General features: G+C 40.3%; 1 protein-coding gene across 1 annotated transcript; it reads right to left on the bottom strand.

The window, feature by feature from the left end:
- Positions 1 to 1056: 1056 nt before the first annotated feature.
- SLC26A5 (solute carrier family 26 member 5) lies at positions 1057 to 24556 on the bottom strand. The gene is made up of 18 exons (XM_009289060.2): positions 24348 to 24556; positions 22434 to 22573; positions 19054 to 19164; positions 18315 to 18496; positions 17618 to 17782; positions 14819 to 14971; positions 13489 to 13571; positions 13247 to 13394; positions 11388 to 11501; positions 10977 to 11054; positions 9978 to 10073; positions 9083 to 9189; positions 7819 to 7888; positions 5959 to 6051; positions 4892 to 5014; positions 3788 to 4000; positions 3474 to 3528; positions 1057 to 2906 (listed from the first exon to the last, which is right to left on the bottom strand). Exons 1-18 carry the CDS (start codon positions 24500 to 24502, stop codon positions 2764 to 2766), a joined length of 2229 nt encoding a protein of 742 aa, XP_009287335.1. The 5' UTR covers positions 24503 to 24556; the 3' UTR covers positions 1057 to 2763.
- Positions 24557 to 25288: the final 732 nt, after the last annotated feature.

Below are 25288 nucleotides of genomic sequence, written 5' to 3'. Positions count from 1 at the left end.
GCCAGTGTCAGCATCTTGATAAGCAAACTTAGGCAATCCCATGTTTTTGCCCATACCTGCTTGAAAAACTGATCTCAACGGTTGTGTGTTATTTTGGTAAGAACATTTTGGGGAGGGATGCAAGTTTATTGGTGCGACAGAATTTTTTTTCATTTCGATCCTGAAAGTGGTTCAGAAAGCAGCGCTGAGTATCTATTTACCAAGTGCAGCACTGGAAATTAAGCGTACCTTTTACTTAAGAAGGGGAAGTGAAGTATGTAAAAAAGAGTTTGGGTCTTACTGGGTGTCCCGAATTATCATCAGTACTCTTGCAAACGAGGAGGCGGAGAGGAATATTATTCTGGTTATTAAGAAGTATCAAACTGTACTTCAGCTATCCAGTGGCATCTGCTGTGGTGGGGCTCCAGCAGCGGGTGGGTAGAGGCACTACTGTCAGTGCAGGCAAACTGGAGAGGGGAAAGAGCTGAGTGCTGTTATGAGTTTAAAGGATGTGGGTTTGTTTAATCTAGCACTGACAAGCCTAAGGTAGGATTTACATTTTTAGATAGCAGTCTGTTAATCGGTATAGGGAAGAGGAAGTCAGTTTACTTTTCAGTAGATAACTTAGGCTGGCGCGTAGGAAGCAGTGCTTCAGCTGGTGGCAGCAAAGCACAGGAAGAGACTGGTCAAAAGCTGCCAGATTTTATCTTACTGGATGAGTTAGTTACCAGCAGCGCTAGTAGTACCCAGGAGTGGGTTGCACAGCGCTAGTGCCTCACAGGCTGGGATCTAGGACTTTCTTGGGCAAAGGCTTTCATTTCAGCAGCTCTCCAGGAAGTGCAGCTGTTGCTGCCAGGATGGGAAATGCAGCATTAATTGCATCATCGTGAGGCCTGGCATGGAGAGGGCTTCATGGGGGTAGGGGAGCCAGGAGGCTGAGGAGCAGGAGCCTGAGCAGCAGGGAGGACCTGCAAGGAGGTGGTAACCCTACCTAGCCCACCCCTTAGCAACAGACACTTGCATCCAGGGACCTTGGCTTGTCCCACGTACAGAGTCTCGCCAAGACAAAGTGGAAGATTTTGACAAGTCATGATCATCACTTTATTTTAGAAGTTGACAGGATTTTGACATGAACTGAAGAGGCTACATAGTTAAAAACTGAAGCTGCGACAAGCTGAAAGTAGAAAAATATACTGTATGGAGATACAAAGCCTTGTTAAACTAGTTAACATTATAAAATGTACCAAAAGTTGTTTAAATAAACACGCACAATGTGTTAACATGCATTCAATTCATCCTTTGAACTCCAGCTAAGCAGTAATTTCTGATGCAGAAAGCTTCCTATCCCTATTGGCAGGGGAGTCTGAGGAAAGAAAACATCTTCCCCAACTGCCCATGGTTCTTGGGAAACTTGGTTTACCTGAAGCAAGCCCTAATCGCAACAGAGCTTGGAAGCAAAATAAAAGTATTAAGTTCTGCATTCAGAAGAGAGGAGGTGGTTTGAATTCCCTTATGCACAGGACCTTAGATTTGAGGGTGCTAAATGAGACATGACCGACGCTCCACTTCCCCTGTGCTGTCGACATAACTTGCAGAGAGAGACTTTCAGGTTCCTACTTCTGCTCAGATTCATAGTGATTGTTGTCAGGGAAATACAGGCATTGAAGACTTTATTCTTTTGCTTGAGTTACACGTCCATGTTTTTCATCTCACACCTGAAGTTAAGCAGTACCATAGCCGCCAGGTTGTGAAGACAACAGAAAAAAACCCACACTACCGTTTCTTTTAAAAAAACCCCAAACACATAACATTTTTGAGTTCTACTGAAATCTGTTTCTCAAAGCACTTAAAGGCTGAGGCAGAAGCGGCACTGCTGGTAGGAAGATATCTCAGGCAACAGAAAAGTACTTTTTTTTTTTTTTTGGACCACTGAGACTTTAGACCTTGTCTATTTTTTTATTCCAGCTTAAAGAGACTGCATATAGGGCATCAGGTCTTAATTTAATTTTAATAGGCTTCACTCCTGCCTTAAACCAGTTTTGTCTTCAGACTTTGATGCTAAACTAATTTTAGCTTAAAATCAACTGTATTCTTTTCTAGAAAGCATAATTAGATTTTGGCAGTGAAAGTACCATGAAGATAATGTAATAATTAAACAATGAGTTTCTAATTTGAGGTTCACTTAGAGTGAAAACGTTCAGGCAATGAAGAGCTGAGTATAGTTGAGACAGGTCAGATATTTAAAAAAAATAACTGTACCACCCAGTTTAAGAAGAGGAGCAGCTAAATGCCACCAGTGTGAATTCATTAATCCAGCTGGCAGATTATTATAATTTATATGAATCTGTTGTCTGCAGATGTTGACATCAGGCTTTAAAAGTCATTTAAGACAGTTCTTTAAAGACACTGGTACAGTGCACTGCAATTGCAGAACGGTTATTTCCTGCAAGATCCCACCTCGTAGTGAGTTAAAGTGCCCATTTTCTCAACAGGAACAGGAATGTCACCTTGTCTATCAGATTCCAACTGTAGCAGAATACATTGCATTTTCTCATCTTGCATGATTTTGTGCTTGTACGTCATTGGAAGGCTATACCCTGATTGAAGGAAAAAATTCAAGAGCACGAAGGCTTCCAATTCCTTATCCACTCTTCCTACAGAAAATAAGCACCACCCTATACCCGTAGATACAAATAGCCTTAGGCTCTCTTTAAACTGTGCAAATCAAATATTCAGAGTCTCCATCAGCGTAAATCTGGCTTCCGTTCTGCTCGATGCCACTCTTCAGAGGTCAAAGTCAGTCTGTGAAGCAGACCTGTCTTTCACTTGGCAAGCAAGGACAGCATCATGAATACTGTGAAACAGCGACTCTCTCGTTACAGTGTCTTCAAAAAACTTCAGCCTTGTCAGCTCATTCATAACAGGGCCTACAAAATAAAAACCAAATGTGGCATCAGTGCATAAACTGAAGTACAAAGATGGAAGACAACGGTATCTCAGGAAGACGACGACAACTTGTTCCCTTACTTGTTATTACTTAAAACATTTAAAATAGCCAGGTGGATCACATGCTACTTCTACTCCAAACGGGTAATTCTCTTATCCAGACATACGCAGAGGCCTGTTCTTGGCAGAAGATGCTACAATTCCAAATATCAGAAACTTAGAACGTTGCAGGCTTTTCTCCTTATTGCATTATTACAACAATTTCAAGATGCAAAGTTTGGTGTGGCGTTTACAATTTGCCAGCTGGAATAAATGGGAGCAGATCTAGTCCTCACAGAACTCATTACATCAGTGCCCTACTTTCATTAAGGTGAAGGCTCTAATGTATATGGGCTTGCTTTTCCTTGAATCCAATTTTATGTGAAGTAAGTGCTGATACTACTGAGGCACCTGCCAGCAGAAAATTTGGGGCCAGAGGGAGAGAGAGAAAACACGATCTCTCCCATAAAGCTCACAAACGCTGCCGCTCCCCCCAGGCCCAAACTCACCACTACAGCTGGCAATACAGACACGGACACCAACTTCTTTGTATTCTTTTATAATCTGCAACAGAGTTAAACACAGGTATGTCATTGTACACATCGCAGTTCTGGAAGATGTAAGCCAATTACTGTGAAAGCTGCACAGTCCACATTCCCCGGTATTCAGCTAAAACTTAGAGAGCTACAGAATTAAAACCGTGATCAGGTGAGATACTGGATTGTATTTGAGCTGGCATTTATGTCTCATGCTGACAGGTTCCTTATTAGGTATCTCACAAGTTTTCTGTGGGGTTTTTTTTGGGGGAAAAAGCCCTACTTACTGATTTTAATGTTTTTGCTCCAACTGAATCCACAAAGTTCACCGGGGTGAAATCCAGAATTAAAGAGTGGATGTTTGTTTTGGGCTCCATGAAGTGTTCACGCTCATCAGGAGACATGTCTTGTACACTAGCATCTGCAGATGCAAATTTTCCATTTACAGGTAACTCATCATCTGCTATCTCATGTTTTACACCTGCTTCCACATCATTAGTCTGGGAGAGAACATAAATGAAGCTTAATGACAGCTAATGCTTTTTCAGTGTAGATCCCCTTCCTCCCCATACTCACCTGTTCTTTCAGCCTTTGAAAGGTGTACACCTCCTAACCATTACAAAACTGGCTTTACATGCACACACACTTCCCTGTCTTACGTATATGAAGGTTTGTTCGCTTATGCCCAGCCTTTCTACAGTCACATGCAAGCAGCTTAAAGCTGTTATCTTAGGAGTGAATTACCCATTTCCTTCAAACACTGACACCTGTTCATATGTTTTTACTCCATTTCTTTGCCTTATCCCTGCTGATCCTGTCAAGGCCTATATATTCAAAAGAAGCAATCGGGCTCTTGAGTTAGGCATTTGGTTGGTTCCCCATGGTAAAAAGCACACACCAGCTCCTACTGCGGGGGTGAATTTAAACATGCACAAAAGCACAAGCATGTTTCAAACAGCCCTTCTCAATGTACTTGCCTCACTTAACCACGCCAGGATCAGCAATGCGGATGGCACTTTTTTATTACAGGGGCTGCTAATTTGAATTCATTTTATTATATCCTATTTCTGCATGATTATTCCAAGTGTGTGGGGAGGGACAGAGGTAGGGTCCCTCCAATTTCTGCTGACACCACTGCTGAGACAGCATGACAGCATGGAAAGGCTCTGCTCCGCTACGTGCTACCTGAATGTAATCAAGGGTCAACACAATTATCCAATCCAGCCATGAGCCTCCGATACTTAATGCTGTTCCCTCAGTAGCCTGTCTGCACTGCACAGTGCTTGCTCCCTAAGCCTTCCTACCTGAGTAGCACTCTGTACCTTGTACAAACAAGAAAGGTAACACCAGAAAGCAGCATGTTAGCTGATAAAGCAGAGGTAAATATTTACCGAAGAATTCACTAGTTTCAATACAGCTTTCTTTCTGAGTTTATTTGTCGCCTTTATGTCCCTGGCATGCCTTTTCTGGGCTTTTCTCCTTGCTGCTAATATGGCACAAGGGTCCACTCCAGTCTGTCATGAAAAGAAAGCACGATCAGAGGAGATTCAGCTTGTTAGGATGGCATTGCAGTATCAATTAGCACTGAATTCACCACTGTCATAAATTTAAAACACAAGCCTGCATTGTTCAGCTTCCCTTGGTGGGGGTGAGAACAGTATAAAGTAAGAAGGAATAATCTTGGCAAGCACTGTGTTAACAAGATGAGGAAGAGATGCATCACATTCTTTTCTTGAAATCAGAGAGTGCCATGTTTCAACTGAATGCCGATTCGAGTGCAGAGAGCAAAGGAGAGAGAAGTGCATTTGGACATAAATCACCAATACCTCTTGCTTTGTGAAGATAAGTACCACCCACCTGTTTTCTATAAGACTCATCATGGGAGCTACAGAAAAATTTTTCAGAAGTTAGTAAGGGTGCAATTGCTACCGGGTCAGGCAGTTCTGCCCTTAGCTAGTTCTGTTATTGCCATTCCCACCCGGTCAAACATGGGTTAGACAGGAGGTGAGGCATACTCTGTATGCAGGTAATTTGTTGCTCATGAGAGGCATTAAATGCCCACAGTATTCCACCGTCTTACACTCCAGTAAAGTTTGTCACCCAAGAAGGAAGCTTTTACTCCCAGACATTTTGTTTTCAGTTCAGCAACTACTTATTTCCTTCTGAAAAAAAAATGTGTTTGACCAGTTTGTGCTGTGCAACCACCAGACTTTCCATTCACAAGCAGTTAATATTAAGCTACACTTTGTCCGTTTGTTCCCTCCCACCATGTTGTTGCTTCCTAAGATGATTTGCAGTTGGCTGGAGGGTCACCTTCTCATATTTTACTGATCACCAGGGGCCACAGGCTGAGAAACACTGTGCTAGGGGCTACACTAAAGGGGCTGAAAGATGAGCACATTTCAGAAGCCAGTTTGAATTTTCGAGACACAGACATTAGAGCATTTGCTTTACTCACCTTTTTCTTCAGTGCACTTGTATATGACTCGCTATTGGCAAAATAAAGCGATGCATTAGCTTGAAATATTTTTATTCCAGGATATTCTTTAACCTAAGGAAAAGAATATTGGATGTGCGCAGTTAAGTATTGCCTGCACTAGAAGAAAAGCACCTGTGTGATCACAAGACACGTGAACGTGCAGCCCAACAGCCAAGCCTGAATGGCTATCAGCGTGTGTCAAACACAGAAGGTTGGCACTGTTGTAAGCAAAGCCAATCAGAAGATCGGACCTTCCACCTTTCCCAGTGTAATGTTGCACACAATCAATGCCATGTAACATTTCTCCTTCTTTATAACAATGAAATGTACAGCCATAAAAAGGAATGAAACATTTGCAGTTCTCTGATGTTGCTATCTGCAGCTGGTATTAACATTAGGAAATCGTGCAGATCTAGGAATGCTTCCTCGTAGCCTCCCTTTCTACAGGCATAACGACTTAGCACCTGTGTGATCACAAGACACGTGAACGTGCAGCCCAACAGCCAAGCCTGAATGGCTATCAGCGTGTGTCAAACACAGAAGGTTGGCACTGTTGTAAGCAAAGCCAATCAGAAGATCGGACCTTCCACCTTTCCCAGTGTAATGTTGCACACAATCAATGCCATGTAACATTTCTCCTTCTTTATAACAATGAAATGTACAGCCATAAAAAGGAATGAAACATTTGCAGTTCTCTGATGTTGCTATCTGCAGCTGGATTAGGAATTAGGAAATCGTGCAGATCTAGGAATGCTTCCTCGTAGCTCTACAGGCATAACGACTTACTTCTCTCTCTTTCTCTCTCTCTTTTTCTTTCTCGTCTCCTCTTTCAAATCTTTGGTTTTAAACAGGCCTTCAAAAAGGTCTCGATATCACTTCTTTCCTCTACTTTAAACGAAGTCATCTCTACACAGGCTGCACCCTGACATTTTACATGCAAATGACCTGGCCAGCAGCAGAGATCCAGCCTGCCATATGCTGCCAACCCCGTCTTTATACAGGAGGAGGAAATGCTAACTGCATTCAGTATAACGAAAATGGAGTCTCCTTTGCATACAGCTATAAACATGCCCACGTATACTTTTGCTTTGTATCATATTCAAAGCAGAGCTGCTGGTGAGAGAATGTTTTCAAATTACAGCATCATCTTTTCACACAGGTTTTTACAGACTGGTTCCTCAGTGAAGGGGGATGTAGCCTTTTCATAGCAGCATCTCTGAGAACATGGCAGAGAGCACAGAAAATTGTAGTTGCTGTTTGTGAATAAATACAGCATGTTTATATCCATTATATTGACAAAATGTACTGCTTTCACCGACTTTTGGTTGAACAAAGTGGCATTTATAAGAAACTAAGTGCATGGTGAGCAATTGTGCCATTAATCATGTATATTTAATGAGCAGGGGATGGGTGGAGGCAGGGAGATGCTATTTTGAACAGTTTGTGCAATTCTGAAGAACAGATCAGTTTGGGTCCTGGGTTCCATGGATTTCATGCAATACTGCCACACAAGTAAAGAAGGTGGCCTGGTATTCCCTTGTGTATATAGCGGGTTTAGCAGCGGTATTCCTATAAACCTTATCATTTTGTACAAGCTAGTACAATGGAACTAGTATAAAGGTTACTTTTGATCACCTCCTGGTCAAATGTACCTGCAGTACAAAAAGCTAGCATTTTGAACAAAATAGCTTTTACTACTAAAATTAAATTTATTTTCCTCCCCTTCAACGCAGGTGAATACCAGGCAGACAGCAGTATGGTAGGGCTAAGCAGCAAATTGCCACAGTTGCCTTTGCTCCACTACATAAAACTCTTCAATGCAGAAGAATATGCTCCTACCTCTTCGTACTCTTTCACGTCACAGTAGATGTCAGTGTCAGGAATCTGACCAAGGATTCTGTATTGAGGGCTAGAGAGAAATGGAAGCAAATGTTTCCGTATCATCACTTATGAAGTGGAAAAGTGAGTATTCAATACAGATTGAAACTTATTTTAAATGGTCATTCTGCAGTGCCTGTCTGACACCGGCTTATCTAAACATGGTCCAGTGCAGTGGGCGGTTAATGGCAGGAACATAATAAAGGGGCCGTTTGGTGACTAGACAAATTTGCTTCTGTCAGTGCAAAAACAATTTAGAAACTTAGCACTGTAATGTTGTCATTTTCTGAAAAGCATGGGCCAAAGCATGCAAAGGTACAGGGCAAATTCTCTTTGGTGTGAACTGGTGCAACTCCATTGACTATCTTGCAAATACGGAAACTCATACTGGCAGAAAACATGCTGCAATTTCAAAGAGCCACTCTGCTCCCAGGACAGTGCCTGAGAAGACGAATATTCCCAACTCACAAGCAGTGTGACAGCAAAGTACATTACTGTTCTGTTTGCAAGAACAAAACCATATAGACACGGCAGAAAAAAACCTCTTATTTATGCAGAGCGGAAACCTCAGGATTTGGTTTCATTCCAATGCAGACTGAAACCAACACTTTTATACATTTTCCACCTAGATATCCCAGACCTTGAGCCTAGAAGCCTCATATAACAGTATCCACACGTGCAAGAAATCATTTTGCTGTAGACCTGGAAAGCTTCACAGTAAAAACTTTGTCACTTTGAATGAGGAGAGAGGACAAGTGATTTGAAAAACTAGAAGGGCAGGCACAATTTTATGATGAATTAGAACTTTCTTATAAAATACCTAAACATTCATCTAGTGATAACCTAACTCAACTTCTGCGTGACTGTGACAGTTAGTGCACACAAAATGTAACCATTTACTGAAACTAGCATCAAGCAGATTTGAATTTCTGAACTCTAGGCATTAAAAAAAGTAAACAAGAAGATTAACCAATACAAGAAATCGAAAATCTTCTGTTTATTATTGAAATTGCAAGTTTCATGCCCTCTAGAAATTTTGTTCTCAGAAAAATAAAATGTGAACCCTGGATCAGAGCCACAGGGCATAACCTACATTATGAAGCAGAATCTATACTGTATGCAGTTGAAGAGGGTGGAAAGGTCTTCTGCTTATTTGCACCCCTTAAACAAACAAAACCACACAGAAGATCAGCAAACACTAATTTTGATAAAGAAGAAATCTGACCTTTGTGTTCTGTAAATAACGGTTATCATTGCAAACGCTACCGCAGTAAGCAAACCATAGTCTAGTCCCAGGAAAAGAGAAGCCACAAAAGCTACCAGCCAGATGGCCTAAAACAAAGAAAAGCTCTGAATTATTATTCATCTTTTCTGTTAACAGCAAAAACAATAGCATAATTCAGCCTCAAAACCTATGTATCACTTCTGTTCAGGAATACACTATAATGTAATCCATCATGATAGCAAACTGTAATTGCCTTAACCTTTCAGAAGGGCATAAAAGCTCAAGGCGCACAATATAACATCTGACAAACTGTCACATATTAATTAATGTCTTAAGTCCTGTTCTCCAAGGAATCCTGTGTTACCATCAGACTCCAAATACCTTAGGATAAAAAATAAATAAATATGCAAGGCCTGCAAGCAGCTCTTCACTTACTTCCATTAGCCAGTTAATCCAGGAGAAAAATGCCACCAAATTGTTCCCTGCGATACACTTAGTTCCGGCCCACTCCAGCCAGGTTTTTGGTTTGTCTTAAAAGATGGCAAATACCTTCAAGTAGTTTTCTTTGTTACTCTGTATTTCAATTCTTCTCAGACATTCCCACAGCCTTCAGTGCAGTTCCTATAGCAACACTGCAAAAGCTTTGCTTTTACCGTAACCAAACTACTTCTGACCTAAGTTAAAGGTTGTTGAACAACAACAACAAAAAAAACATTCTTGTCTGCAACAGCTCACTCTCCTAGGGTACTTACAGCTCCATGTCTTATGTTCATCTGCAATGCAACACCAATTTGTAACTCCTTGATAAGTTTCTACCCTGTTTTGGGGGTTAGGAAGAAGAGGAACAACAAATTTAATACAGTAAAATACATGCACTGAGCTGTGTATTGCTCACCAGTTCAATCTTACTGGTTCTCCAGAAGTGCACGACGTCTCCAAACTGTTTAAACATTCCTTTCAGGTTCACCATTACAATTGCAGCTAGCACTGTCTAGGAGTATTACACAAATACAATTTTCAGAAGCAAAATAAACCCAATGTCAAACAGAAACTTCAAAACATCACAAATAACCATACTTCTGTGGTTTGTACAACTGATATAAGTCTACTGCACAGATGTTCCATTTAAAAAAAGAACTTTTCAAGTAGTTCAGTGGAGATACACTTTTACTGGAGCTGCAGAAATGGCAAGTCAGAATCAGTACAGTTTGATTTACTCTTTCCTGGCAAAAGAAATCACATATTCCCGAGCTCCATGCAATTATAGTCCCTGTAGTGACTGAAGCAGCTAGGCTATAATCTCAAATTCAAGTTTCTCTACAATATACTGCAACATTTCCTGCAAGTGTCAAACAGGGGTAACCCAAGGTACTTCTCCTATAAAAAACCCCCAGGAATTACGTATCACCCTATGCATGCCCCAAAACCAAGCTTTTTTCTTTTAAAGTGAGAATATACTTATTCACATAAATACATTTTTATACAAATAAGTGAAACTGCAGCAAAACCAACTCATTATGCTGAGCCATCACCTAGCTCCAACCCTTTCCCAGCTGAGCTGTTACTTTAAAAGAAAGTAACTTTTTAACCTCTTCCTAGAATTCCTATGCTGCAAAGGGGAATTGTTTGAAGGTATCATTTTGATGTTCTAAAGACAGAGTCCAGAATGTCCAATATTAAAAACAACAACAACAAAAAAAAGCATGCCGGATCCTTCAAAATACTACTAATTTCTAGTCTAACTTACAGCGAAAATGCATACAAAATTTAAAGGTTTCAGGATCAAGGCCTAACTGTGTTTGCTTACTAACGATACCACAATCTCTATTTTAAGCAATACTCACTGGCCTCTGTTCACTGACAATGCAATGACTAACAGGCAGAACTCCCCTACCTGTGGAAGTGGTTCAAAGAGGTATCCAATAGCCACAATTACCAACAGAACCATAACTGAAGAGAGTGCACCTGCAATCTGAACAAAAGAAGCAAGAAATGATGTCAGAGTATTATGATGTCAGAGTATTAAGAAGTGCTCCCAAAGGGCAATATTACTGATTAGCTAACCCCTCTCGTGCTTTCCACAAGGCTGGTTGTTCAAGTGGCTTTTGATCCCTCCCACTCAGTTCATCTATTCTGACTGTCGTGCAGCCTGCTGTCCTGGCCCAACCTGGATTTGAACATGGGAAGCTCCAGTTATTCCTTCTGGCCCAGGCAGAGAAATCTGGCAATCTAGTGAAGCTTCAGATTTTAGCTCTGGAGCTCCAAAAAGCATGCTTTGTTTCACTCAAAATTTGGGTTTACATACCTGAGTTTTCCCACCGGTGCTTTCCTGAACAAGACTCCGAGACATCGAGCAAGTGACTGAAAAGCTTTGGAAAAATGACCCCACAGAGTTGCATATTCCCAAGGCAATAAGTTCCTGCAGTAAACGATAGAGCAAAACAAAAGGCAGTTATACCTAGCAACTGTACGAAGCTGGAGCTATCCATACATATTAATAACCACATCTTATTTACAGTGCTTTCTAGCAACATTATCGTAGAGAATAAGCAACCTTATACCTGTAGTTCTCACACATGCGCAAGTTGAGGCATGTTAAATCATGTGTTAAATAAATTATCTGATGAAGCGTTCAAGACATTTCCCACCCTTAAATGTTACTGTAATGAGTCACACTGAAAACTAAAATGAATGACGGCATTGCTTGTTTTGAGGATTTCTTCAACTTGGGGATAACTTGAATTTTAACACTGAATATACGTGGAAAATGGTTTCTCATACACACATTGTTCTTTGCTGCCCCCTCTAAACTATCTGTTTAGTACTATTAGAACCAAGAGCAGTCTTGGCTGTGTTTCCATGGGTGGTAATTCATTGCTGTACATGAAAAAACCAACGTGTGTCCACTGTTTCATCAGGAAGATCCCAGATGAGAACTGTTATCATGAGCGAGATCAGAGCTCCATCTACCTCAGTACTGTGTTTCTGACACCTAAGAAAGTATTTGCTTGTAATGAGTCCTCCCCAGATTACTCTGCACCCTGCTATTTGTAACTGAGGTGATTTGAGTTAAACGTTTTCAATAGTTCTCAATGAGTTTTTCTCTTTGCATTTGTACAATCCTTTTTTGATTCATTTCAACGCTCAGCATGCACTGCATCAGGTGACAAGGAGTTCTATAGCTTAACATCCAGGTGAAGTAGCATCTGGCACCTCCTGAGGCAAAAGATTTAGATGCTTAACTCAGGTCAGTGATGATTACTTTAACTAACGTAAACAGTGCTGATTCCATTCATGCAACTACGGATTTGTCCTCTTCTCTCTTTGGGTAACAGAAAACAATGATATGAAGGATAAGATTCATCTGACCAGATGTAAAACTCTGTAGGTAAAAGTCATTTCAGCTCCCATTTACTCTCAGAAGAAGACAGCCATTTTGAGAAGGGGGAACAGCTGATCTGTGCTGTGTCAGATGCTTGCTCTAGGAAATGAATTACAGCATATGAACTCTGTCTCCCTTGACACCACAACGATATCAACCAATAATCCAACTGCAATATTGATTCTAAATTGCACAGGAAGGACAGAGTAGGTGAGGATGACGTATCGTTTTAGTTTTAGAGAGTCCCTAACCACAGCCTTTATCACTCAAATCATGATCAGAATGCTAACTACGGACAGGGCCAATTGCTGTCCCAGAAAATGATGAGCTGCCTATTTACAATCAGTGGGAATAAAAAGAAACTATAAAACATAATTGGAATTTCTAAACCTTAGATAATAGTTCTTTGACACATAAGGCATTGTATTTATCACATGGGAACTCTATGCTTCGCTCTATTATAGAAAGCAGAGATAAAGTAGCTGTCCATCAGGACAGTAGGCTAAGTAATGTCTGTCCCAACAAATAATATTCATGCCTATGTCCAAGTCTAACAGAAGCAAGTTTCCCAAAACGAAGCTAAAAGTGAAACTGGTTATTAAAACACAGCCAGAAGAAGAACTTAAAATAATTCCTGGCATTTAAATGTGTAGGCTGTCAAAAACCTGACCTGATTCCACTATGAAAGAAAGACTAATTTTTGTCCAATAACCCATTCTACTTTAACGATGTAACAAAGGAGCTACTGAGAATTTTCAACAAAGCAACCCCAATACTTTTACCTGATTCCCATCAATGGTGTAACCATGTTTAAGGGCAAAGATCTTGGCCATTGATACAGCCATTGAAAATCCAACTATTGCTATTGCTATTGCATCCACAAATATTGCTGGGATGAGCTGAATCTCGGGAACTGCTGGTGCACGTAACCTTGGAGATGAAATAAATATTTACAAATTACTATAATAAAAGTTACACGCCATATGGAAAAGGTATAGTTTGAATAAGAATATATCATCCTTACCCTTGAGGAATATTCCCAACAACATCCACTCTGTATGACTCACTCAGATTCATTCCAGCTGAAACTCCTGTGCCAATAATGACCTAAAAATCCACAAACACATTTATAAACATCAGCTAGAAAGAGATAAAGCCACCTGAAGAACTAGTAACACTTAGCTGATTATGAACAACACATACAAGGGATTACATTTATTTGTCAATCAGTTTTCTAAGAGTTAGGGGGTAAAGAAGCAGATAAAAAGGAGGAAGTATCACAATTTTCCCTCCGCCGTGTTCAACCCCCACTGATTTTATAAAGTTTTCTTGGAAACAGTTAAATGGAACATGCTATGGTATGATCTGAATCACTCTAATTCCCTTTGCCTGAGCCAAGCTCAGGCAGAATAGCGTATTGGGAAATTAAATGCAAGGACAAGCCAAGGACATCTGCACTGCCATATTTACATGTGCATAACCTGCATGCTCTCTGTAAACAGAACTGGTGCAGCAGCAATGAAAGGAACAGGTGTAAGATCGCTTTGCTGTTGCCTTACTATCAAACAATACCCTATTACACCACCTCCATCATCTCTCAACAGCATCCCTTTTCTTTGTTCCTTCTATCTAGATTGTACCCATACCTTCAGTTATTCCCTTTCTCAGCTCTGATTTTGTGCGGGTTGTTTGAGAGCTCTAGTTTTCCAAGAACTCATTTTTAAATCCAACCACTTTTAAAGGTGAAAGGTTATCTAAGATGTGGGCTTTGTGTGTATTAAGATAGTCTGCTTTATCCATGTATTTTAGAGTAGTCATTCAAAACAGAATCAACGCTGCAGTCAGTTATCAGTCTCGGAAACAGAGAAAGGAAGGTTAAGTATTAAGTCCCCCTGGTTCCTGCTCTTTCTGTCACTGCATTTTAAAGAGCAAGCCAGCCCTGCAGAACCTCTGAAACAGGCATCTGTAAGCACCTTCTTTCAGGAGGGGGTTCTGAGCTCTTGGACTCCAAGTAGGAAATGCCACTCAGAGGCATGTCTCGCAGAGAATCATTCAGGTGCCGAAACTCCAGGATAGAGTGGGGTTTACGCCAAATCTCTACCTACCCATTGCCATAGGGGACTGCAGGTGTTTAACTGGGTTTTCAATTCTTCTTTGGGACTTCGTGCCTAAAACTTGGGCATGTGAGTCCTAACCTTATGAGTATCCAAACCTTCAATTGGATCAAGCCTCAAATGAATTATGTTCAACAGAAGTTACTCTAAAGCTCAGTAAGACTTGACAGAAAATGAAATAGTTTCTACAGCTTTAGAATAGTTATATAATTTAGCTATAGAATTTCACAACTGGCTTACCACAATGATCTCCATAGGAATAGGAACTGGGAGCTTCTTCTTAAACCGGAGATTGATTTCCTTGCCAATCAACAATAGAACAATGCACGTTAATCCAACAATCAATGCAGCAATATTGGTCGTTGTTATTTTTGAAAGCACAGCAGCTATGCTCTGTAACACAACAGAAGTAACATCATTATTCCTAAGAAAATATAATCTTCATGGAGATTTGCCACAAAAGAGCAAATTATACACTGCTGTTCAGCTGTGTTTTTATTCTGCATTTATAACCACAGTGAATCAGTGCCTCACTGAAATCCCCATTGCTCCCACAAAACACAGAAGTTCAGAGTATCTCCGTGAGGAAGATGCATTTGCAATCAATTACAATATCAGTCTTCCTCAAATGGGGAAAGAATATGGAGAAAAAAATATCATGGGGGAAAAAGTCTAAACTAAATCACATCTCTTATCCTCAACATTTTCACACATATTTCATACTGGCAGCTACCTGAAAGCAATAAATGCAAACTCCTTCTAATACCTTCAAATATTCTTTGGCAAGTCACATCTACTTAGAGCTGCATAAACGATTCTAAAACAATAAAGCTGCTGATACAACCATCGAGGTTACCATAGCAGTATGATTAAATAACAGTGATCTTGCAACACTGCTGAACTGGCCATTATTCCAAATATCTTTTAATTGAAAACTCTATTAAAAGGGTGTTAGGAAAGAAAGCTTGCTGGAACACACAAGTTGCTAGAGAGTAAATGATTCCCCTACCAATTACTCCTCCTTCTTCCACTGCATTTAAAAAAAAAAAAAATAAATAAATGACCTCTGGAGAGGTCTTTGAAAGAAGATGTACATACCCTTCTTTAGACAGAAGGAAAATTATGGCAACTATCAGGATATTATACATTCAGGATGTCCTGGTAGTACACCTTGAATGTATACGTTCCCTTCTATTTGTTTGGCAGTTAGTATGTCTGGTTTCTGGATTAGTGAACTAAACAGGAAATTTAGGAATTAATCATTAGTGCAGCCTTGTTTCCAAAAGGTTTGTTACATCTCCACAAATATACAAGAAAGATTCCCACAAAGTATTTTCTATAGCCTCCATGTAGTCGAAATCCCGAAGCTTTGTTATTGCTGAGCCATCAGTCTGCTCAAATGCTTGGGTTTCACAGATATCTGAGATCTTCCCTATTCTTCCACTCAGGAGTTCTTGTCTGCAAAATCAGAGCATTGATTTCGTAAAAACAACTTGAGGCTTCCTAGACTGGCAGGCAAATCAGATTCAGATGCATTTCAACTCTGCTTGTTCATAACAGCAAGAAAAGTAATGCTCATATAAACATGAAAGCTGTGGTTGTAATTTCAATTAGAAATGTCCCTTTAAACAAATAATTTGCTGCATGGGATCCACTACATTTTTTTCAGAGCACAACTGTCAATTTTAAATTCAAGTGAACAAGAGCTTTTGGTTTTACTTAAGTCATACTAACCAAATCACAGCTTTACACTGCATGGTTTTTCTTCTGTCCCCTTGCATCACTACGTGTTAGACAGAAGGTGAGTGGAAGATTAGGCTGTGAGCTATGTCAAATAGTGGATCCCTACTGGCTCTGAACAATCAGTTTTAATGCTTAGGGTCTTTGATAAACAGCAATGTTTTACACTGAGTGTCCTTATTTCAAAATAGTTTTTCCCACTACTCTAACAAACAGGTACATTTATGATGACACAGCACTTTGTGTCCAACCACACTACAAAACAGCTTGCAAACAGGAAATGAAGAATACTCCCATCAGGAATTGTGTGTGACGTTAAAGAAATACAAACTGGGCAAGGTTCCGAGAATAACATTTCCTAGCTTTGCAAAACATGTCTGGTCTATAGTGAAGCATTTTAGTAGCACATTTTCCCACGATGTACCAGAGACTTGCTTCAATGAACATTATTATCTCTTCATATTTGTGCTGGTTTTGGCTGGGATAGAGTTAATTTTCTTCCTAGTAGCTAGTATGGGGCTATGTTTTGGATTTGTGCTAGAAACAGTGCTGATAATACAGAGATGTTTTTGCTATTGCTGAGCAGTGCTTACACACAGTCAAGGCCTTTTCTGCTTCTCACACCACCCCACCAGCGAGTAGGCTGGGGGTGCACAAGGAGTTGGGAGCAGACGCAGCCAGGACAGCTGACCCCAACTGAGCAGAAGGATATCCCATACCGTATGATGTCATGCTCAGCATATAAAGCTGGTGGAAGAAGAAGGAAGGGGGGACGTTTGGAGTGATGGCGTTTGTCTTCCATTACACGTGATGGAGCCCTGCTTTCCTGGAGATGGCTGAACACCTGCCTGCCGATGGGAAGGAGTGAATGAATTCCTTCTTTTGCTTTGCTTGCCGGCTTTTGCTTTGCCTGTTAAACTGTCTTTATCTCAACCCACGAGTTTTCTCACTTTTACTCTTCCGATTCTCTCCCCCATCCCACCGGGGGGGAGTGAGCGAGCGGCTGCGTGGTGCTTAGTTGCCAGCTGGGGTTAAACCATGACACTACTACAAAACTACATTTAGCAGAATCCTAAAATCTGCCCATCTCAGACTGTGCTGATCTATCAAGTCGCACCGAAGCTGCACTTTAAGATGCTCATATATTGCTATGGCACTTAAGACCTCATAGCCAGTTTTGAATACTGAAGCATTATTCTACTTAGTGCCAAAATAATAATTAAAAAAAAATAGGAAAAGGCTTAAGTACTATATCCAGACAGTGCAGAATTTGCATGTTTAGTAAAGGTAGTTACTCACATATACAACTGAGAGGGGTCCACTGTATCGGTTAGTCTTAATGCCAAGGAGATACTTTAACTGAGAAGTGAAGACATGAACCGCAGCAGCAGTAGTAAATCCTCGCACGAGAGGCTCCGTTAGATAGATGGCTACAAATCCAAATCGAAGAAGACCTAAACACAACTAATGAAGAAGAGGAATATTAACCATGTGACTGCCACTGTAGCCTGAACATCTGTACTATATAGCAGGCAGGCCACAGGACACCTCTTCTTACCTCGATGCCCAAGCCAGATCAGGCAAACCTGAACTTGGCCTTTCTAAAGCCACAGTTCAGTAAGCAGCCATCAATGCACCAAAGCTTCCATGCCACTGGCAGGTGCAATGTGGGATATGGGTAGACATGTGTTTGTATGCATTTATGGACAGACTAGAGAACATCAGGTTGAGTTTTTCTGATGGGATAGGAAAAAAATGAAAGGGGGGAAGTCCCATTTCTCCCAGTCAAGCCAAGATGCCAGACAAAGACTTGCCTCCAACGCATCCCTCCCCACTTCTGTTATGTGGCTGCCACGAAGCAGCCTGTATTCTACACAGTGCAGTGCTGAAGCACAAGTCTATTGACAGGGGATCTGCCATGACCCCGTACTCCTTGCAACTGCAAGTCTAGCAGCAGCATCTGAACTTGACCTTAGAGCAAACTGCAAGCACATACCTGGATAATTCCTGAAAGAAAGGCGAGAGTCACAGCTACCTGTACTCTCTTGGCATCCCTAGCATGGTAATATTCAAGGTAATCTGTAACATTAGTAGAATTATAGCCTACAGCAATCATTTCATCAGGCACTTGTCTCACAGCAACACCACCAACCATCATACTAATCACAGCAAAGGTACCTGAAATAAGAGGGAAAGGAAAATAATTGGTTAAAATCCTAGCGGGTTGTTTTTTTTTTTGGGGAGTGATTCTTACTGAGAGAGATGTGGAATTAAACTATAATAGAGTTTTCTACCTAAATATTGTATTTTTTAGCCCCCAAATCTGCTCCAGTACTCAGCACCATTAAAGCTAGTTAGATGGTGAACATACACTTCCATGGTAAGTAAACACCATCATTTTTTTTTTTTCTATCTCAGTTTCTATTATGCAAGTTAAAGAGTCATCCTGGCCACACAGACAGTTGACTGCAGCAACGAAATTATAGTTCAGGAGTTCACAGCACACATTTCTCGATAATCCGATACCGATAAAAGATGCTCTTCTATTCCTTCCTAAGTAGGATGGATAAATTAACAATAAAAAATACTGCTAATGTTTGACACATTTCTGTTTCTCCTATTCACTTAAATTGGAATTTATGGAAAACAACTACACTTTCTATTTCTCCAATTTTATTTTTTACAACTTTATTAAACACACACACACAGACTTTCAGTTATCCATACAGATATACCTATTGATATGTGCTTGGAGGTTCCAAAAAAAGTATACAGAAAGACAGGATAAAATGAAGAATATAGGCCAAATACTGGGGGAACAGCTGCCAGCAAAGCATAGGCTAAACCTAGAAAACAGACACAAATATGTATGTTAGGCAAACAACAGGAAGAAACCATCTGAAGCAAAAGGATTTAAGCCTACTAAAACTGAACTCAACTAACAGGAAATCTAGTGACATATCACAGGTTTAAAAACCAAGAAGTCTTGCAGGGAATACTCTTTAATATGTGTAATACTGTAGAGCAGTGCCTAGAAACCTGATGGTTTGAGTCAGGAAACCAGAAGTCTCTAATTACAGGCACTGTAGGTGTGTGCGTGCGTGTTTGTGTGTTCATCTGTGCACCTGTGCACTCACTGTTTTGCCTTTGTGGCTGGAAGTACTTCTTAATAGCCAACAAACACTTCTTGTTGCTTTTGTTTTCATCTGTCAAAGAATATAATTAGAAAGACTCAAAACCCCAAAACCCCATAACCAGTGGGACACATTTAATTTTTCTCCTCCTTTTCTCATCAGACATGATCTTCATGGTAATCTATGACTGACTAAACACTTCCCTCCTCCCTCCCCCCAGAACAAGCTGGATGACATCACAGTTTTTGTTTCTGCAAAACATGCTCCAAAGTGTAAAATAAGCAGAGAATCATTGCTTGCAATCTGTAAGGTCACAGAGCTTATACAGTCCGGTATTATTCCCAAAAATGAAGTCCTTTTTGTTCTTAAGCCCTGCCCAGTTCCACGCAGTGGAAGTGTGATCTACACCATTCCTATTTGTAGGAGGGGCTGGCAAGCACAGCAATGGAGCTGTGGGGGAACAGGTCTAAGGGATGCCAGGGAGGGATACCTCCGACGGTGGTATCCGAGTAGTCTGCTCAGTCTGCGTGACTGAGCGTGTGCTTATCATGGGATCAGGCTCACAAGCAAATTGTGTGCACCACATGATATGGCGTGTAACTGTCCCAAGCAGTTCCAGCAAAATCAATAGTTCTATACAGCTTGCGTTAATGAGAAGTAGACACCAGAACTGAACAAATGGGCCTCGAGAAGAAAATGCTGTATCCTGGCTTGGCTTGCTTCTCCAATTCACCTTCACAAGTGCAGACTCATGACACCTGAGAAAGCTGTGTGTTCTTACCACACTTGGGCAGACTGGTCTAAGTTAGGACTGAAAAGCTCTACAGTCCAGTGCAAACTGCAAAAGGAAGCAATGGTTCACCCACCATGGAGAGCTAGTAATACTCGAAAACACCTCTCCCTATTAATTTATTTTTAAATTGAGAGACAAAGCATCAGGTTACAACGAAAGAACAAAAACAGTAAGGGATCTTCTGTGTCATCCAAGCACTCCTGCACAGCGTAATAGCTCACATGGCCTTGCTCATGTCCTAAGCAACGTCTGAGTCCTAACCAAGAATTCATACTCCTATCAGAACCGGAATGATGATATTGTTTATTCTCTTGCAGCAATGAGCTTTTCATTAAGTACTGCTGAAACTCATCCCACATATATTCTCTGCTCCAGGGGCTACCTCTCATGCCAAGAGTATCAGCAGAACACCCCGTACTATAACAGCCTGGCCTTTAATATGGTGATGAACTTAACAGTACAAGTGACCAGAACCAAAAACCAGTGGTTTCAAAACTGGGAGGGTGGGTCCATGTGAAGTTCCTGATCTGAATACCCTCTTACTCCTTTTCATTTGTACTGGCATTTTTAAAGGCTGTCAGTGCCAAGGAAAGAAAGAGATACTGACATGACAGGAGTTCACGGCTTAAACACCCTGGTCATTGTAGTTCTGCCTGGAATGATTCCCAGGCTTTTTTGAACTCATGCATGCTACAATTACATCCATTCCAGAAAAATAAAAGTTCAACTTTTGTCTTTTTAGAAAGGAAAAGATTAGGAGTGGTTTAAGGGCATGTCTGCAGTCACCGAAGGAAAGAACAATGTTTAGTTTAAAACAAAGTCACAAAATTAAGTATAAAGTTCACTGTTGACCACTTAAATTTTAGTGTCCTTATCTGGTCATCACATAAACTGTGTTTCAGTATAGAACCGGTAATGTTTGTGTCTAATATATGACAGATTTGCTTGACAGTTATCTTAAACTGATAAGTAATGTGGTTAAGTTGATGTTTACATTTGTGTAAGAAAAATATCCTTTATTATAAAAAATTGCACAAAACCGGGAAGCTACAGAAATAAAGAAGTCAACTGCACAGACTAAGTTAGGATATTGCATTGTTTTAATGGGTTACCACCTATTAAAATCTAGGCTTCTTGGATTTACAGATTAATTCTTCAGACCTGCCTCAGCCTAAAGTGGAATAAGTGAAGTGAAAATATGAAATAAGCCAAAACACAAGTAAACTTATATATGCTTAACTACATTACCCTTAGCATGAGGACTTCTCTGGACTGGGCTCTGCACAAATTCAAGAATTCCCTCTACTCCAAGACCTCCTGGGGGAATCTACTGGGTCTGTGGCAGCTGTCGTGAAGCTGCCATTCCCAGAGCAATGATGGCATCCCATAATGATACTGCTGTAAAAATGCTGTCACTTTCTAACCCCATAGCAGTTCTGGAACTGCTGATAGTAAGGAGTCAGGCTGAACAAAAGATTCCACTGGTCCAGTCACCAAAAGCTGAACAGAACAGTAAAGACCGCCTTTCTCTTTGTCTTCCACAGAGCCTGTGCCTGCTTCAGGGCCAGGCTCCACTTGGGGTGAAACTTCCAAGTAATTTAATAGAAATTCCACAATTTGCAGCTTGTTATAGAAGATACTTTTGATTTATTTCCACCATGTAAATCATTGCCCACTACTATGGTTCCAGGTTAAACTGGTGACTTCTAGCCTTAAGAGAAAAAGAGGGATCAGTCTCTTATTTCTTGCAGGTTCTTCTCTGGTTGAATTTAGTTTTGGTTACTTTGCAACAGTTGCTCTCCTGAAACGTTATGTCTATCCGATACTGCTACCCTCTGTAGGACATTTGCTACAACTTTCAGGATGACAAGATCAGAAACTAACTGGGTACATTCAGCAAAGGTTTAGACACGCACTTAAACTGTGAAAAGTTGTTCTGTCATCAAGAGCCGTTGGTATTGCTCAGAGAGGTAAGCTTCTTTCAGAGTTTCCTGCATAAAACTGCAAGTCAGTGATAAGGGAATCATCATTATGGGCTGGTCTGCAGAATGCTGTACTGATCTCCCCACACACACCTGAAATACACATCCTTTTCCCATGAACACCTGTTCAGGAAGCCAAGCACTACCATAAAAGCGCACACACAAAAAGCAAAGAGGAGGATAAATAAATCCAGAGAGATACTCACCTTGAGGAAGCTGCATAACCCCAGTGCTTATACCTGAGATAATGTCTCCTAATAGGTATTCCTTCACTGGGTAACGGGGAAGCCATTTTAAAATTGGTAAGAAACTGTAAAGATGAGACTTGGCTTTCTTAGAAGAACAACTGCAAATACAAAGCAGAAAGAAAAAGTTAAGACACTAGCAGGGGACAAACGGGTCAAAAAATTGTCTTTCATCCCTATGCAGGGAAACAGCTCCATTAAAGGCAGACTCAGACCCCGATGACTAACTTCTGGACAAAGCTTAAGCACAAACAACTATGGCTCCAGTTAATTTAACCTTTTATCACATGTTGGTTGCTGTTCACAACCCTTATGGAGCTGGAGAAGAGAATCAGTGCCTTGTGAGGCTGGAGGTCAGTGGGAAGTGAAACTGTTCAAATCCATGCACGATTGAGCAGTCACACAACACTTTTTGCTGAGACCATTCCTAGTAACAATCCCCTGAGGATAACTTGCTTTCTGATAGCCGTTTTCACTCAAACTACTTTGCAATGCTTTTTCCTATTTTTATTTACTATTTGTATGCTTTATACTTTTTTGATTATAACATTTTATATTATTATGCTTTATTTAAAAAAAAAACCCTGTTATTTTACTAATGCTTGTTACTATCACTAGTACTGATAGGCTAACTTTAAGGCTATTTGAGAACATAACCCTTCTTTACCCTGAAAGGAAAGGCACCAAAGCCAGCAACACTGATCCTTGTGTCTCTTAGCAGAGTTATTAACCTTTTGAAACCCTGACTCATGACAAATGAATAGAGCCAGGAAATAAATATCTCTATCCAGTACTGCCATGCATCATACTTTGATTGTACTGTGGTAAGAACGTTTAACCCTGGTTAAAAATATAACACTGGGATCATATAAATGCTTTTCTGCATAGGAGAGCTGCAAGAGAACTGCAGACATTTGTTAACATTTCTGAATTCTCATGGGACTAAATTGCATAGTGAAGAAGCTTACTGCAACAAGTGAGAGAGGAACTAGAGTCATCCACACTTCCCCATGTTTAAGCAGACTGAATCACAAGTCCATAGCTCAGGAGGATTTTGATCCACATATTTTTTATTCAGGACAGATTAGTTTTTTGAGGTGGAATTAGGTGCCATTACCATTAGGATGGTCATTCCATTCACCAAAACAAATCTCCAAATGTCAAATCATGTGAACATTTTACAGGAATATTTTACAGACAAGCAGTCAGGCAGAAATCATTTGTTGTCTTGCAGAACAAAGTTCTAGCAAGAAACTGAATCAACTCTGCAAATGAAGCATGGATAAATGTAAAGCTAATGAGAACTTAACTAGAATAAGTTTCTCTTCACTATCCTCTGGTACCACAGAGCAAGAGTTGCACAGTTAAAGACACTTCCTGTCTAACCAGATGATACTTAGATTCCAAGTCAGTTAGTTAAAAGCTACAGAATGCCTCTATTAAGTCCTTGTTAGGCTAGTAATTTAGATTTCTACACAGCTGTCATACATCTCCATTCTTCTTCCGTGAAAGGATCATGTGAAGCACAAATTTAGCCTTAAGTATTTCCACGTAAAAAGGACAGATATTTTTCTGGGTCTTACGAATTCATGTCACATGATTTGACTAATACTTCACATTCCTATGCTGCATATTTTTCCTTTGCACTCTGATGAAGGCAATTCAACTAATTTATCCAACATTTTGTAATATAGTTATATATTAACATATAAAACCACATATACAACTTCATCACAGTCTTGCTGACTAATCAAAGTAGAAGTAGTGCTTTTATCTTTTAGATTTCTTTGAAGTGATTACCAGCTACGTGCATGAATCAATTAAGAATTAGAATATTTCTAACCAGTAAAATAGAGAGAAGACAAAAAACCCTACCGACAAGAATGTGCAATCTTCTGCCTTAAAGTTTGAGGTGTTCTTTCTCGTCTGTGCAGCTGTCCTTGCAAGAGCTCTTGGTTATATATTGGTCTCTCCACACAATACCTCTGGGTTTGCTCAAGACATGCTTCACGTTCTTGAGCATGTTCCATAGTTGATCTCACAGAGCAGGAGCCAAGGAAGAACAGTTCCACAGTCTCCACTGAAAAACCTAGTTGCAGACAAAGTAAGTTTGGTTACTTTTTTAACCTCAGATTTGGCATTTCCTTTCAAAGAATGTATTTTGACAAGCTAGAGACAAGAACTGTGAATGCACTTTAAAAGCACTAATTAGATAGTCTGTAACATCAGTAAGTTAAGTAAACCACACTCACAATCTTTACTATATGGAAGCCATTAATTTATGCTTCTCTTCGGTAAAGAAAGCTTTCGCATTAATTACTCTGTAAATAATTGCAGAGACAAAATTAGAAGGTTATATTCATGCTTATCTGGATTTTCCCTCCTCAGTTTTTAAAGGAAATGTCAGTGTCGAAGGGAGATTACTTTATCACTGAGTTACGTCCTGCTTACTCACAAACTGTCACGTCCATCTCCAAAAGACAGAACTCCAATTTTAACACCAAGAAAGCCACTTCTTTCTTCCAGATAGCCAGTTGCTTCCTGCATCCATCCACCTGCCTTCTCCTCTGTTTTAGAGGCTTCTTTTTCCAGACAGCACCTCAAGGATGCACAATTTACTACTTTCAAAAAGTTATTCTTTCAATGGATGTGACACTTACTGCTATTCTTAGTTCTGTGCGCACTAAAACAGGAGTCAGGAGATGTACACAATTTTAAAACTAGCCAGAAGGTTTGTAAAAATCTGTCTGTCTTCTGATTCAGTGCCATAAACATCTTAACATGTTTAGGAGATACTCTGTTAATTCCTTTGCCCC

This window comes from Aptenodytes forsteri, unplaced genomic scaffold, assembly GCF_000699145.1.
Source record: "Aptenodytes forsteri isolate BGI_AS27 unplaced genomic scaffold, ASM69914v1 Scaffold137, whole genome shotgun sequence".
NCBI classification, from domain to species: domain Eukaryota; kingdom Metazoa; phylum Chordata; class Aves; order Sphenisciformes; family Spheniscidae; genus Aptenodytes; species Aptenodytes forsteri.
This window is presented reverse-complemented; position numbering and strand designations above follow the sequence as displayed.